The 15370-nt window shown below is 46.3% G+C and overlaps 1 protein-coding gene across 3 annotated transcripts; it reads right to left on the reverse strand.

Moving 5' to 3' along the window:
- Positions 1-2630: 2630 nt before the first annotated feature.
- Positions 2631-15015, reverse strand: SPP2 (secreted phosphoprotein 2). Of its 3 annotated transcripts, none has more exons than XM_030487654.1 (7): positions 14860-15015; positions 14643-14767; positions 13241-13363; positions 11616-11726; positions 9959-10013; positions 8888-8995; positions 2631-3367 (listed from the first exon to the last, which is right to left on the reverse strand). In XM_030487654.1, the coding sequence occupies exons 1-6, from the start codon at positions 14906-14908 to the stop codon at positions 8898-8900; spliced, it is 561 nt and encodes a 186-aa protein (XP_030343514.1). In that variant the 5' UTR covers positions 14909-15015; the 3' UTR covers positions 2631-3367; positions 8888-8897. The 3 variants fall into 3 exon arrangements, with proteins under 3 accessions (XP_030343514.1, XP_030343516.1, XP_030343515.1); XM_030487656.1 differs by having other exon boundaries at positions 2631-3282; positions 14860-15014; XM_030487655.1 differs by having other exon boundaries at positions 2631-3370; positions 14860-15014.
- Between the last annotated feature and the right edge of the window lie 355 nt (positions 15016-15370).

A 15370-nucleotide genomic window follows, 5' to 3' on the forward strand; every position in this document is an offset into this window, starting at 1 on the left:
GGGAGAATTCTGATGTGCCTTGCACAACACAGAAGAAAGGTGGTGCGTTACTTAATGAACTCCAGTGTAACACCCTGGTTCTTGGGGGACCCAGAGCTTGGGCAGTGTGGCCATGGATAACATAGCATGCCAGTGGACAAGTCAACGTATTTCTTAGTGCAGGAGTGCAAGAAGAGGTTGATGATAAAGCTTGCTCCTTCTGAGGGAGGCAGTTTTGGAGCCTGTGAGTGTACATGGAGGTTGGGAGTCTCCATTGTGAGGATGTGGCTGAATTCAAACAGAACCAGGACCCCGACAGGATTCCAGGTTTCAGTCACAGCGAGGATAGATTTGCTCTTGGCACAGCAGTGGTGTTTCAGCCCAAACTCTCAGACATGGGAGTCAGAAAGGAACATCCGTAGCAACTATCATTGGTATGTTGGAGCAACAAGTGCTTGAGTCAGCACAGAGATTTGAGACCACAAGACTTGAGTAATGCAGGCAAAGAAAATATTACTCCCTAGCGCCAGATAAGCATCTGCACAGCAGATGCCACATCAGCTTCTGGGTGTGAAGGTATTTGTACACAGGCAGCAAGGAGCTTAAAGTACTTGTAATCCCTTTTGCTGGGAAAAGAAGTGTTTTCTTTGCTTTTTTCGTAGAGATATTCACAGATGATTAGCACAGAGGTGTCTCAGGTATGCTGGAGAGGGCTGGCCTTTCATTGTGTCTATCAAAAAGAGATGTTACACCCAGTGCATGTGCTACACCGGTGCCTGCAGACAAGCTCCTGCCCTTGTTCCCAAGGGACAGGACTGCAAAGTCCTGCCTTCTAAGTTTTAGTTTGTGTTAGCAATGCTAAGAGATCAGAAGACCTTTCCTGGTCACATCTGGAGGTCAGAGGCAACCTCAGTTTTCATTCTTTAACAGTAGTTAGATTTTCTAGCTCAGACAACAACTGTGAATGTAGAATAATCTAAATGTCCACACATTGCCAGTGACAAGGTACTGGCACTGTATCCTATGAGTGATGGAAAAGCAAGAGTGAAACAGGGATGAGCACAAGCACAGCCGAAGCTGGCTCATGTGTCAATCCACCTCATTCCACCCAGGAGACAAAGTCAGGTCTTAGAGGAACAGCCCAGAAAGTTCTGCTCGCTCATACTTCGCCCAGGACAGGAAGATATTCATGTCTACATGAGAATATGAAGGACACAATCACTTGAGCTCAGGAGGTTCAGAAAGCAGCTAAACTGGTTCTTTCCACCAGCTTTTAAATGAAGTCATGGGTCTACCTAAGCACAAAGGTGTGAAGTCACCACTGTTAGGAAGAAGATGATCAGCAAAAATTACTTGAAGGGGTGATGGTCCCACTCCTGTTGACACAGGCAAAGCAAAACCATTATGAGAAAGGAAAACAGCCCTTCCTCTGCTGGACCTCTACTCTACATCAGCACCTTCCACCTCTTTCTGTTTCCTACTGCTAATCATCGGGGGCTCTGACTACATGTTCTCATGCTTCTGAGACAGAAATCGGGTTACCTTGCTGCACTCAGTAGGGAAAATGAACTGAGAGTCAAACCAGATGGGAGAGTTGCTTTAGAGAGAAACATCAGTTGATTTTGAAAGGAGGGACAGTTGCATAACTGATAAAGAGCTGATGATCAATTCTGCAGCTCCCATGACCCCCATGTACTGAGCAACACAGCTGAGTACTAGGAAGTGCAGCAGCAAAACCGCAAACCAAGCCAGCGTGCTGGGTGGTGGGAGGGAATAGAGATGGGAGCAGATCTTCAAACCCAGCTGACAGCTTTATTATATCCAAGTGTTTTAAAGATTTCTACAGCACTAAATGGCACTGCTGTATTCCCATCAGACATCCAACTAATTTGCCTGTTTCTGTCTCAGGAAATTCACTTCTTATTTTGATCCAGTTTGGCACAAAGCCATCATGAGCATGAGAGAAAACACCTAGCTGGATATCCACCACTCAGCCAAAGGGCATCTCCCCAGAGGCCTCTTCCATCCAGTAGCAAAGAAAGAGAGCTGGAAACAGGAAAAGACAGACATAGAGAAAGACATGATCAGTCCCAGAACTGCAGCATAAAGGTGAACCTTTGCTGTTGTCCCAGCTACACACAAAACACCTCTTCAGTACCCTCACTACATACATGACAGCTTCTGTAGGAACAGCTTCTGTTGCCTATTTACAGATGACTTGTGTGTGTCCAGCGGGGTCACATCTACACTAGGTGTGCATGGCCCTAATGCCAGCGTGCACCATAACCAAAGAGCCCATTGAGGAGTGCTGAGAAAGCTGATGTACTTTCATTGCACCCAAGGGAAATTTTTAACAGGATTCTTTACATCTATTTTTTTTTCACATGCATACATATGCACATATACTTATCTATATCTTTGTGTGTGTGTGCTGGTTTAGGTATTTGATTGCAGCTGTGTGTGTATTAGCTTTAATAGTCAAGTGTTGTTAGAAATCTCATGATTCACCTTAAAACTGTGAATGAAGCCTAGACTGCTGCTGGACACACAGATAACCTCCTATCCCTAGGCATAAACCTTTGACCAAGTCTGAGACTATGACTGGATCCAGTCAGGAGTTCAGAAAGCCAGAGGGTCCACTCTGAACCTTGTGACTCAACAGAGGACCTCCCTTATTCCTTTATATCCCCAGTTTCTGTACACATCACATTAGTTCAATTCTGTATAAATCATTACCAGTTCTCATACCATTTCCTTCTGCACGTTGCAGGGTGAACCTTGCCATTGAATTCTGTTGAATCAATAAATCTCTACTAACGTCACTTTTTGCTGATATCACTTGATTCTTTGAGCAATTCTAACCACTCTTGTCACGACAAGTAGTACAATCACTGTCACAGGTTCCCTCAGCTCCCCACATTAGCCAAGTATCCATTAAAGCCAGATTGCTGGTGGGCTAAAACTTGGATTTGTAGCAAGACACTTTGTCCACTGTTGCATCCCAGAGCAAAAGGAACAGCGTGTTTATCAGTTTGACTAAAGATTACAAGCAACCAGAGAGCAACACAGAACAAACAGATGGAACAATGATCCTTTAATAGCATCATTATGGGATGGTGCATCACATACTGGACACAGTTACCTAGGTGTCTGAGAGAGCCCTCCCACTGAGCTCTCATGCATCAGAAGGCAGCTATCAACTCCCAAGTGTGGGCACTTAGCATCTCACGAGCTCGTCCACTGGCCATTTGACATCACAGCAGTGAGTTTAGGGAAGGCCTTCCGTGTCATTATGGAATAGTTTTGTCATGGACAAGGAAAGGAAATGGCAGCAGGTTCTTTCTTCCCATGCTCGATCTTTGCACCTCGATTCTTCTCATTCTCCAATCTACTTTAAGACAAGGGAGGGGGAGAAACATCATAGCTCAGAATGTCTCATACTTGACAGAAATAACCAAACATCCATGGTCTTGGATAAAAAACACATCCAGCTCCATTAGCTGCTTATTAACGTGTTTAGCATCAGACTCACACCAGGAGGAACATGTCAACAGAAACGTGTACCCACAAACCACTTCACATGTGCACAAAGGAAATTCAACTGTTCATTATTGTAGAGGCAAAAAAAGAACCAGACTGCTATTCAAAAATCACAACAGGGAAGTAAGTAACACAGGACACAGATCAACACATGGCACAAAGTCTCAAAGCAGAGCTGGCTGAGGCTACGTGCTGATGTATGGTCTGCTGAGCAATGCATCTGAATTAAGAGCGACAATATGGGGAAGAAATTTGGGATGTGTTTTTCTAAGGCAACATGTGACTGCTCCTACAGCAGTCTGTAGCCTGCACTGTATCTTCAGCAACTTTGTCACCATGGCAACCTGACATTCTTCTGCAAGACACATTTGTTAATAACATTTTAGGGATAGATTTGTGCCACAAAGGAGCATCCACACATGATGGATACAGCAACCCTCTGAGAGCAGCTGGTCCAGGAGCACCTGGGTCCTGCCCAGCCCTGGAGATGGGGGATGCAGGCCAAAGAACCAGGACCAGCTGCTCAAATCAGTGCTGGGAACAAAGAGATGAGAAAAAACAGGAACAAATGGGAATATGGGAAATTCCAGCTTAGTTTAAGAACAAATCTTTTGCTGAGAGAGCTGGGCTGGGTCAGCCTGGAGAAGAGAAGGCTCCTGAAGGGAGACCTTAGAGCAGCTCCAGTGCCTAAAGGGGCTCCAGGAAACCTGGAGAGGGGCTTTGGACAAGGGCCTGGAGGGACAGGACAAGGGGAATGGCTTTAACCTGCCAGAGGGGAGATTGAGATGAGCTCTTAGGCAGAAGCTCTTCCCTGTGAGGGTGCTGAGGCGCTGGCACAGACTTTTCCCAGAGAAGCTGTGGCTGCCCCATCCCTGGCAGTGTTCAAGGCCAGGTTGGACACAGGGGCTTGGAGCAACCTGCTCTAGTGGAAGGTGTCCCTGCCCGTGGCAGGGGTTGGAACTGGAGGAGCTTTAAGGTCCCTTCCAGCCCAAATCAGTCTATGATATTCAAACCTCATGAACCTGGCCCTATTTGAACCAGTGCTGGGCTTCCAGATGTCCTTCACAACCTCAGTGATTTTTTGACAAGCTCATTTCTATTGCTTGCAAAATGCAGCATTGATCAGTAAGCTGGAAGACAGGTGAAAGCCCTTTCTGTTCCTCCAGTGAAGTCCTGCTGCTTTTCTGCAGGAACTAGATTAAGGGGCTCACAATTAGGCAGGGAAGTCTAAGAAATCCTGCAACCTCTTCATCCTTTAGAAGCAGGAACAATCTCCTCAGTTGGTCTAATCCTTCGAAACAGATCCAGAAGAGGTGGACAGAGGGCAAGACAAAAATCACTGCCATTCAGAATAGCAACAAGAGATTATCACAGCAGCTCTCCTCTCTGCTGTAACACCTCCTGCTTCATCCCTGCACCACAGTCTGACCTGAGCATCAGGAAAGGTCCTGCCTGGGTCTGTTTCAGCTTCAGTCCTTCACCTCTGAACAGATGAAAGAAGGCTGTCTTCTCTGCTTCAGATGCCAGATGACACCAAGGACTTAGCTATCAGAGACAGGCTCCAAGGCAGCTTGTCATTTCCTCCATGTTGCCTAAGTGATAAATTGCTCCAGCTTTCACTCTCAAAGCCAATTGGATATGGAGCTCATGCACTGTGCAACAGATCCCATTCTGCAGGGATTTTCCTTCTCTCTGATGCTTCACTTTTTTCCCCCAGAAAGCAATAAGCTTCTTTCTGAGAACTGCAGAAAGTGGAGTGGGTGAATGGAGAGGAAAAGACAAAGACAGAACATATGAAGCCAGGAGAATACAAAACTGGAACTAAAATAAGCAGCTTCTTAATGAGGACACTGGGGATAAAAGCTCTTCTTTCCATGCCCCGGGAGGGTTATACACCCTGCTCCATTATTATTTTTGTAGAAGGCAGACCAACAAGCATCCATTTCACTCTGAAGGTTGGATCCTGGATTTCTTGGGTGTGACAAGAGGTGTAATGCTATTCTTCCACTGAAAACAAACCCACTACTGTTCAAGGATGCCAAGCTATTCACTTCTGCTTCTGCAAAGCTGCTAATCAACTTCTAACAAATGCCCTCACCACATTCCCACCATCTTGGGCTCTCCTTGGTGAGAACTCAGCCAAAGAGTCATTGTCACAGCCCCTTGGCTTGATGCAGATGGAATTTGGCGGTCTGCTAAAGACACTTGCCTTGTGCAATTAACAACAGTAAGAGAAAATCGGCATTCACCATCTCCATGTATGTTGCAAGCAAAGGCAGGAGCTTTCTTCTCAGTTTTCCTGTTCAAGGAAATGAAGCACTGCTGGTGAGACTCCCTACAGCACTCATAGGTTGGACTCCACCCTGAAGAACATAAACTGCCTTAGGCAGTTGATTTTGGAAGAGCAGAGCATTGGGGCCCTTTTCCTTTGCTTTCTGGGGTTCAAGGTGTTGGGTGAGTTGGAGCCACTTCTTCAGCAATTCAGAGCCACAAACACCACCAAGCAGATTCCAACCCAATGGAACCTATCACTCTTTATACTTTGCTGACACTGTGGTGACTGACACAGCTCCAACAAACTCTACACATACCTGGCAGGCCAAGCTAACTGATGACCTTAACACTTGCTGAAGGCTAGGCTGTTAGGGTGAGCAGATGTTGTGCAGCAGCTGGCTCTCCTGTTATCACTCGCTGATGTGCCTGAGCCACTTGTTGGCCCACAGCACGACATGTGAATTTTACAGTTCCAGGGATGCACTAGGAAGTAAATCCAGCAAATCTGATTAGGATTTGTCACTGAAGTAAGCTCATTAATCACTGATGTGGTTCTTTCCTATGCAGTTTGCTAACTCCTGCAGGCACCAGCAGGGTCTGGAGGCTGCAGACTTGGAAAAGTTCTTCTTTGTATAACAATTGCACTGATTTTTTTCCTCTTGAATATTAATATTCTAATAAATAAAGAGCCACAAAGCACTGGAGAGCTACTTTAGCCTAGCTTTTTGCATAGATTCAGGCACAGGATTCCCATGAAATTATCCCTGTAGCCAAAAAGCTAAGAAGATCTAGTTTAGAAAATGTAAAACCCAGAATGAAAACCCCTGTCAGTCACTTGCCTTAGTACTTTTTGCAGCAGCCACTTACCACACTATTGCACAAAAGACTCACATTTCATTACTTACCTGAACTTGTCTAGCTTTGCCTGTCAGTAACAGGTTCTTTGAATAACAGATGAAAGTTGCCTATTATTAAACTGCTGCTTCCTCAGCCTCTGCCAAAATACTCTCAGATAAGCTGAGCTCCTGCCATCTCAAAACACAGCATATTTTTTCCATGTCCCACCAACCACAGCCATCGCAGTGCGGCTTGTAATGATGCCAGCCATGATCCCACAGGTGCCAAAAGAGAGGGGAAAAAGCCAGGAATAATATGAAACCATTTGGATATGTGTGGCTCCAAATTAAAGCTATGGATGAAACCCTCTAATTCTGAATACAAGTGAAACTGGGAAATAAGACTTCTCTCCAGACTTCACAGCTAATAAGAAGTCAAATCGATAAAATCAAGAGAAAAAGGAAGTTTTGAGGGGGTTTGAAATTCAGCCTTAATCTCCTGCTGTATCTGCCTCTAAGATGGCCAAAACCTAGGACACAGGTATGAAACACAGCTCCATCAACGACACTTACAACCTATTTTCAAGAGCAAGCAGAAACTATTAAAATCATACAATATCTTGAGTTGGAAGGGACACATAAGGATCATCAAGCCCAACTCCTGCACAGGATTTCAAGAACCATAAATCCCTCCCCATTTGTTTCCTTGTTGTTCTCCTTCCAGAAGATTTGACAGCTCACTTCTAGTGTAGCAATTTGTTAGACATTAGATACAGGAACACAAAACATCTGTGATTGCTGCTTAAGGGGGACAGCTCCAATTGAGAGCCACAGAACTCATTTAAGACACCTGGCATTTTCCAAATGCCAAGAAAAGGATGTCTCCCCATTCAGAGCACATGGATCTCCTTGCCCACAACTCTTCTGGAAGACCAGCTGAAGAGAATTCAACCCAAATTCACTGAGCCAGACTGAGAGAGGCTACTCATCAGTAAGCCTCAGTCTTTCCACACCATCTCCTTAGATGAAAGGTACCCAGAAAGACATAGACTGCACACCAGAATGCCACTGCAATATGCTCAAGGAAGCTCAAATACATTTAGGGAACTAAGAGGTTCCTATGAGAGGAAAGGCAGTGATTAAAACAGCCTATCTCCTTTAGATAAACTAAAATAGCATATGGATTTAAATAAATGCTTTTTACAAAGATGTGCCTTAGCAGAATGACTGGGTTTTCCTTTCATATCTAAATTCAAGTAGAGTAGGGGTTACATCTCCTTCAGCACATACAGATTTACCACGGATGTGCTTATGAGTAACGTGTGTTAGTTTCTGGTGAGTCATCTAAGGCTGTCGTGTTCCCAATGCAGCAGGCCTGAATTGAGCTCCACACACATGGAGCAGTCAGTTCTGGCACTCTCTACAAGGACAGAGACCTGCTAATGAGATGTACTGAAGTCTGTGTGCAAACCCTTCTAATCACAAAGACATAGTGCTAAGTGATTTCCTCTTCCTTTCCCAGCTGCTTTAGAACTGGTTAGCATGCCAAAGAACATCCTCCATTCTGGGTTCCTAAAGCTCTTTCAAAGCCACTTCCCTTTAGATTAACTCCATTAGACAGCAGGTGAAATATCAGCGCCAATTAGAGCTGTTCCCACCTAAAGCCTCAGAAGTAGGACAGCAAAGATGGTTTGTGTAGGATAGACCTTGCCAGCTCCAATGAAGTATGAATGCCTTTTATTATCATTCTCATTAACTCAAACATCTCCTTCACAGCTTCTCCGCAACAAACACTTGCCCTGAGTAAACCTCACCTTGGTTCTCCCAGATACCATATTACACATTCTATATTTGTTTGCTGAACTGTGTGGCCTTGGGGCCCTGTTGCATTACATTCAGCACAAAGACATGGCCGTTCACCCAAGAGTTTGCAGTATGAATAGACACAAGGAGCCAGAGCATCAGCACAAGGTAGTGGGTGACTTGCTGAAGGACTGGGGCACCCAACACCTCTTTGCCAATACACAGCCAGGGCAGTCCACAGGCACTGGAGATTGCACCCCATCCATGGTGCCGGTAGTGCTGTTTGTGGCACTCAGTTTCCCCATAAGCAAGTCCTACAAACGCTTAGGGTTAAATAGCTTTTAACATGTTCACAGCCAAGAACCACATTCTCAAAGAGGTCCTTTATCCTGAGCAGTCACTTGCCCACCCTGCTGCAAAAACTGCGTAGAAGCTACACTTTGAATTTTACTCACCCAAAGGGTATTATTCCATCTTGTCAGAGCTGAAGTAGCTGGGTTTATGCCAGTCGCCATAGCTGCTGCCTCTTCCTCTTGAAGGGAAGGCTTCAGGAGCAAATATGTCTTGGAAAAAAAGAACATGGAGACATACATGAGCATTGTATACTTTCAAAGATGCATTCAGTCAGCAAACCACATAACACCAAAACAACCTCAAGGATGCACAGGAGTACTCATTACAGAATCATAGAATGGTTTGTGTTGGAAGGGACCTTAAGGCTCATCCAGTTCCAACCCCCTGCCACAGGCAGGGACACCTTCCACTAGAGCAGGTTGCTCCAAGCCCCTGTGTCCAACCTGGCCTTGAACACTGCCAGGGATGGGGCAGCCACAGCTTCTCTGGGAAAAGTCTGTGCCAGCGCCTCAGCACCCTCACAGGGAAGAGCTTCTGCCTTAGATCTAACCTGAACTTCCCCTGTTTCAGTTTGAACCCATCACCCCTTGACCTATCGCTACAGCCCCTGATGAAGAGCCCCTCTCCAGCATCATTGTAGCCCCCTTCAGACACTGGAAGCTGCTCTGAGGTCTCCACGCAGCTTCTCTTCTCCAGGCTCAACAGCTCCAATGTTCTCAGCCTGTCTCCATACGGGAGCTGCTCCAGCCCCTGCTTGCCCTCGTGGCCTCCTCTGGACTTGCTCCAACAGCTCCATGTCCTTCTTATGTTGAGGACCCCAGCACTGCACACAGTGCTGCAAGTGGGGTCTCACCAGAGCAGAGAGGCAGGATCACATCCCTCATCCTGATGCTCATGCTGCTGGGGATGCAGCCCAGCTACAAGAGCACAAATCTGGCAATCCAGAAAACACTTATACAGAGTACACAAGCCTCAGCATTGCCCTGCTTCACACCCACTGCCCTCAGCCCTTTCTCAATGAGACACCCCTCTGCAATGGAAAAAGCAGCTGGCTAAGAGCAAACTGCTGCCTTCCATCTTTTCTTGTCCCTCAGAGAGATGACCTTCAGTGGTCCAAGCAGATGATGCAAAAGGCAAACATGTGTTAGTCCAGCATGGCAGAAATGGCTTACCTTCTCTGTGACTGCTCCCTCGCCTGTTGGGGTTCGTTATGGGCATGTACATAAACTGCAAACAAAAGATGTTTCTTTAAAAACCTTATCAGAAGTTTCCCTCTCCTCCATTTCCCCAGGTACTGTGTGATCACTGAAGTCACCCCAAACTTCATTCTCTGAAAACAAGATTATTGCTGATACTATTGCAAAGCACTGATGTTGCTAAGGAAGTCTGCAGGCAGCCAAAATCTTTTGTACTGCATACCTTACCTGACCTTCTCCAGCCAGGACAGCAGAGCCTGCAGAGCAGAGTTAGTCTGCTGCAGTCACACAGGGCACCTTTGTGACTCATTTAGCCCAAATTACTCCTTTAAAAGCTCTCTATACTCTCCTTTTGTTGGTCTCTACCCAAGTAAAATGAGCCCAGCCTCAGCCAGTCACAATTCCTTCTCATATTTGGATGCCACCAGCCTACAGGAGCTATACCACATCATCTCAGCCACGATGAGTTACAGCTCTAGAGCAAGAGCTACAGTGCATTCGCTGCAGGCCTTTGCAGAAAGAATTATTTTCCTTTTTATGTGCAATAATTCCCTTTGGCATTTATTCCTTATTAACATTGCAGGAAATATATTCCCCAGCAGGAATATTGGCAGCAGGACTGAATCTTAAGTGATAGTTAAAGATGACTTGCAGGAAGATGTCTGCTTGTAAAAGCAAGTGTTTATACCGAGTGCCCTATTAAACAAGAGTTATGCTTAACCCACAGAGGACAGACTGAGCATCCAAAACTATGTTACATATTTCAGTACTTCACATGAAGCCTTTCTGCTCTGCAAAGCAAGGCTTCCCGTGGTGCATTCACTAGCTGGTTGTGAATAGAGAGCCTGAACAACAACGATGTAAAAATAAAACTAAATGAGAAGCCAGTTTGGCAATTCAAAGCAAGGGAAGGTGACACAGAATCCCATTTGCTGCAAGTTATTCATGCAGTCATTTGCACTTCCCCAAAATAAAGGCTGTCCATATCCTCTTGTCCAAGGCACATTGCTTGTAAAAGTATCCTGGTTCCCTGCATACAATCCTCAAGGACAATACCCGCTGCAGAGCTGTGCTGTAACTGCAGGCACCCAGGTTCATGTGTCAGTTCACAGAGAAAGTGGACACAAGCATGATGTAAAAACAGCTCAGAGGAGTTCACAGGTTGGGTTGGCATTTAATCACACCTTAAAACCCAAATAAGAGCTCAAAAAGGGCACACAAATCTCAGTGGAGCAAATGTTCTTCGGCTGTACCGTGATTACATGCTCAGCTGGGAGCTGGCTCTGGTAACAGAGCCGGAGCCAGTGGTATTTGTTTCTGTCTAGAATGTGTCAATCACTTTTCTCCAGGCATTGTGTCAGTGAAGGAGTGTTGGAGCTGATGGATGTGCCAGACTGCTGCTGAGATTCACGCTCTCCACAGGCATTCATCAGGCAAGGTCAAACCTCTCTGCTGATGGCAAGTGAAGCACTACAGGAGACAGCTGGGTTTCAAACCACATTGAGTCTTCTGATCAAAACCTCCAGCTGCAGCAGGAGCTGCAGTTCATACAGCTACACCTGACCTCCTCTGAAGAGGAAGAGCAGAATTTTTGCTCCCCCAAGCAGCAAACCTGAGTTTTCCCCTCCCTTACCTCCTCACTGCTCAGTGATTCAGAGCTGGATGTGCCTCGATGGCACTGCACGACAATGCTGGAGATGAGCTCACCAGAGACTTCCACAACACTTCTGCAGAAAGTGGTTGGCTGTAACAGATCAAAACAGAGCAAATTCACAGGACAAACCCTCTCATGGGGCCTTCACTGGGGGTGGGAACTTGTACAGGGATTACATTCCAAGAGGAAGATCATACACCTCTCACATTATCAGAGCAGACTGTGGCCAGGTAAATATATTCTGGCAGCACATGACTACACCCAAGGTACTGCTCCACAATTACATGTCAGCTGTATGAAGCCTTCAGCCTGCTTGAGGAAGAAAAAAATCTCTAACTCCTTCTCATGGCTCTGGCATCACCAAGCACAAGCAGAAGGGCTGTCAGGGCTACGCTGATGGCAGCTCCAGCTCTACAAACTAAACGACCTCTAAAGAAGTTGTCTCTACCATTTGACAGAAGCTCCAGCAAAACCTGCACCCAAGTTTGGAAGAGAAGGAGGTCCTCACACTATCTTTCATACTGTATTTCCCCAAGAAGAAAAGAAGGACAGTGTCTGTTCAGGATATAGTGATAACTTCACAGCAGCCAACCCTTGCACCATTAAAGAAAACCTGGCAACAACCATCAGTTTCATGTTATCCCACCTTACACGCACACACAAGCTGCTTAGCTCCAGAGCAGCAATACTCAAAGAGATGTTTGCCCCCCTCTTCATGGAGTAAACTACTTCCTGAGGTAGTAGCATGACTCATGAGCTATGAGGAAAGCCTTTGCAGCATCTGTCCAGTGTCTTCCCAGAATCCCTCCTCTTCCCTAACCACTGTGCCCAAGAAAAACAGGTAAGTTTACAGACATTCACAGAGGAAAAAGACTGTTTCAACCTGTCACAGAATCATCATAGAATCAGAGTGGTTTTGGGCTGGAAGGGACCTTAAAGTTCCTCCAGTTCCAGCCCCCTGCCACGGGCAGGGACACCTTCCACTAGAGCAGGTTGCTCCAAGCCCCTGTGTCCAACCTGGCCTTGAACACTGCCAGGGATGGGGCAGCCACAGCTTCTCTGGGAAAAGTCTGTGCCAGCGCCTCAGCACCCTCACAGGGAAGAGCTTCTGCCTAAGAGCCCATCTCAATCTCCCCTCTGGCAGGTTCAAGCCATTCCCCTTGGCCTGTCCCTACAGGCCCCTGTCCAAAGCCCCTCTCCAGGTTTCCTGGAGCCCCTTTAGGCACTGGAGCTGCTCTAAGGTCTCCCCTTCAGGAGCCTTCTCTTCTCCAGGCTGCCCCAGCCCAGCTCTCTCAGCCTGGCTCCAGAGCAGAGCTGCTCCAGCCCTCGCAGCAGCTCCGGGGCCTCCTCTGGCCTCGCCCCAGCAGCTCCACGTCCCTCTTGTGCTGTTGCCCCAGAGCTGGATCAGGACTGCAGGGGGGGTCTCCCCAGAGCACAGCAGAGGGGGAGAATCCCCTCCTTGACCTGCTGCTCATGCTCTGGGGGTGCAGCCCAGAAACCATCCATGTCCTGCCAGGTCATTGGGAGCTTCTCATCCCCCAACACCCCCAAGTCCTTTACCCTGCATCAATTTCGGGTTTCACATTCACACCACAAGCACTTACCACAAAAGGCCCAATTTTGAAGTCACATGTGAAGGGGTCTCTCCCTGAGGCTTTCGTGCACACAGTCTCACGGATGCTGAACTGCAGCTCTAGTCTATAGGCATCACTGTTCCACATGTCAACCTGGTCAAAGCAAGGTCAAGACAATATATAATTAGTGCCTGTCATTCCTCTATGCCTGCTACATGGCAACCTTGCTTCTTTGTCAAGCAGAATTCGACATAAGGGCACTATGGCTCAGTACCCAATTTAGAGCAGATTACTCTGTGTGAGAAAGTCTGGTTTATTGTGCTTAGGAATTGTGCTCTTAGTCAGCAACACAGAACAGCTTCCCATGGGGGTCTCACCTGAATCCCCACAGTCACTGCAGGATCCTCCTACTGCTCAGAGCCAGCTGGGGGGACTGCCAAAGGTAGATAAGCATTCCATTACCCCTGGGTGCTACCCCATCTTCTGTGGGAACCAGGGTGCTAACAGCTCTGCTTTGAATATGTAGACTGCTGGGAAGCCTATTGTGACAGTAAATAGGCTTGGAAAGTAAATCCCACGACTGAAGGCAATTAAATTAATGCAATTAATACAGTCTTCCACTGTTTGTTCAGGTGCCTCATGGGCAGTCTAAGCAATGCTTTAGCTCAAGATGGGAGACTCACCCCACTCCCCACCAAAACCCAAACCCCAACCAACAACAAATCCCCACTGCTTTCAAGTACTTTTCTTTTCCAAACTAGATCAATCCCAAAGTCATCTTGTCATTCATTCTTGCAGAAGACTTGATACATGCCATCTATAGAAACAGAATGGTTAGAGCATGTTACTCCTTAACTCTCTGGGTATCCAACATCATTCTTAGCAATGCAGATTAAAATAAAGAGTTTCCTGCCTGTATTTAGACACTAAGAGATTGAAACCAGAATTGGTGCATAGAGACAGATGATATAAATAAAGATTGAAGAAAGAATCATGAATGTGTTTGTGGTGGCATTTAATTCACAGTGTGAACATTCAGCTGAGACCTTCAGACAAACCAGGGTGCTATGTAGTTATTTTGTAGTATGAGTTACTACTATGCAGCAACCTGGTTTGCCCAGGCAAAGCAATTAGCTTGAGGTATCTAAAAATCACCAGTTTGGAAGAAAATCTTACAAGACAACCCCCAAAGATTTCTATTCCAGGGGTGGGAAATTGGAACTTGGTAAGTACTTTTAATTACAAACCAACATACAAGGAACATTTCAATTCCTAAAGCCGTCATTTCAGATAATGCCCCAAACCCACTCTCTTCCAAGCAGCATCAGAAAACTCCAACTAAATTTGGGGGTTCGGGATTAGGTGAAAAAGGGTTTTCCATCAGAGCAAAGCATATTTCAGGTAAAGGAATGTTGGTTGTCTGTGCACTTACTCTGGTGACATGGCTCCTGACAACACCATACAGGTTTGTCCCCCATGACTGAGAATTGATCCTTGCAATGGAAGCGTTGAGAGCCTCTTCTGTGACAGGGAGATCATAGTCGTACACTGGAAATCCTGAGATGGAGGCACAGTTCCATTAGAGATTCACTGTGGTCTTCCTAAACCACTGTAAGAAAGAAGACACTGCTCCATTCTGAGCAACTTACCTGAACATGAGAAAATGCCCAGTGTGAGGACGAAGATGAAGCTCCTCATAGTGTGTCTTTCCGAACCCTCTGGTCTTTTCCCTTTCTAAGCAAGGATTTCCAGTGCATATTCCTCTGTCTTTATATAAATGCAGCCTTGATCCTTACACCTGACCTGTGTCCAAGCTCTGCTACAAACATTGCACTTTAAACACAATTGATCTGAGAGTAAATATTTGCTGTCAGCTTTCCTCCCTTTGGCAGTAGCTCTCTGATAAGAGATGTGCTGCAGTGCCTTTTTCCCAGCACTGCGACTAAAAGGGAACACCAAATTCCTGCTATCTCCATACCCAAAAGCGGAATCTAGTTGTTTTGTTCACTTTTTAGCCCGTAGTTTCCTATGTGGTGAGTCAACTCTTTCCTTAGCACCAGACCCGGCACATTTGTGTCTCGGCAGTGACTGGAAGCACTTACAAGCTGGTGTTCCCTGAGGAGGGGACCATTCCCCAGCACCAGACTGCAGTGGGGTGAG

The sequence above is a fragment of the Strigops habroptila genome, chromosome 5 (assembly GCF_004027225.2).
Source record: "Strigops habroptila isolate Jane chromosome 5, bStrHab1.2.pri, whole genome shotgun sequence".
NCBI lineage: Eukaryota > Metazoa > Chordata > Aves > Psittaciformes > Psittacidae > Strigops > Strigops habroptila.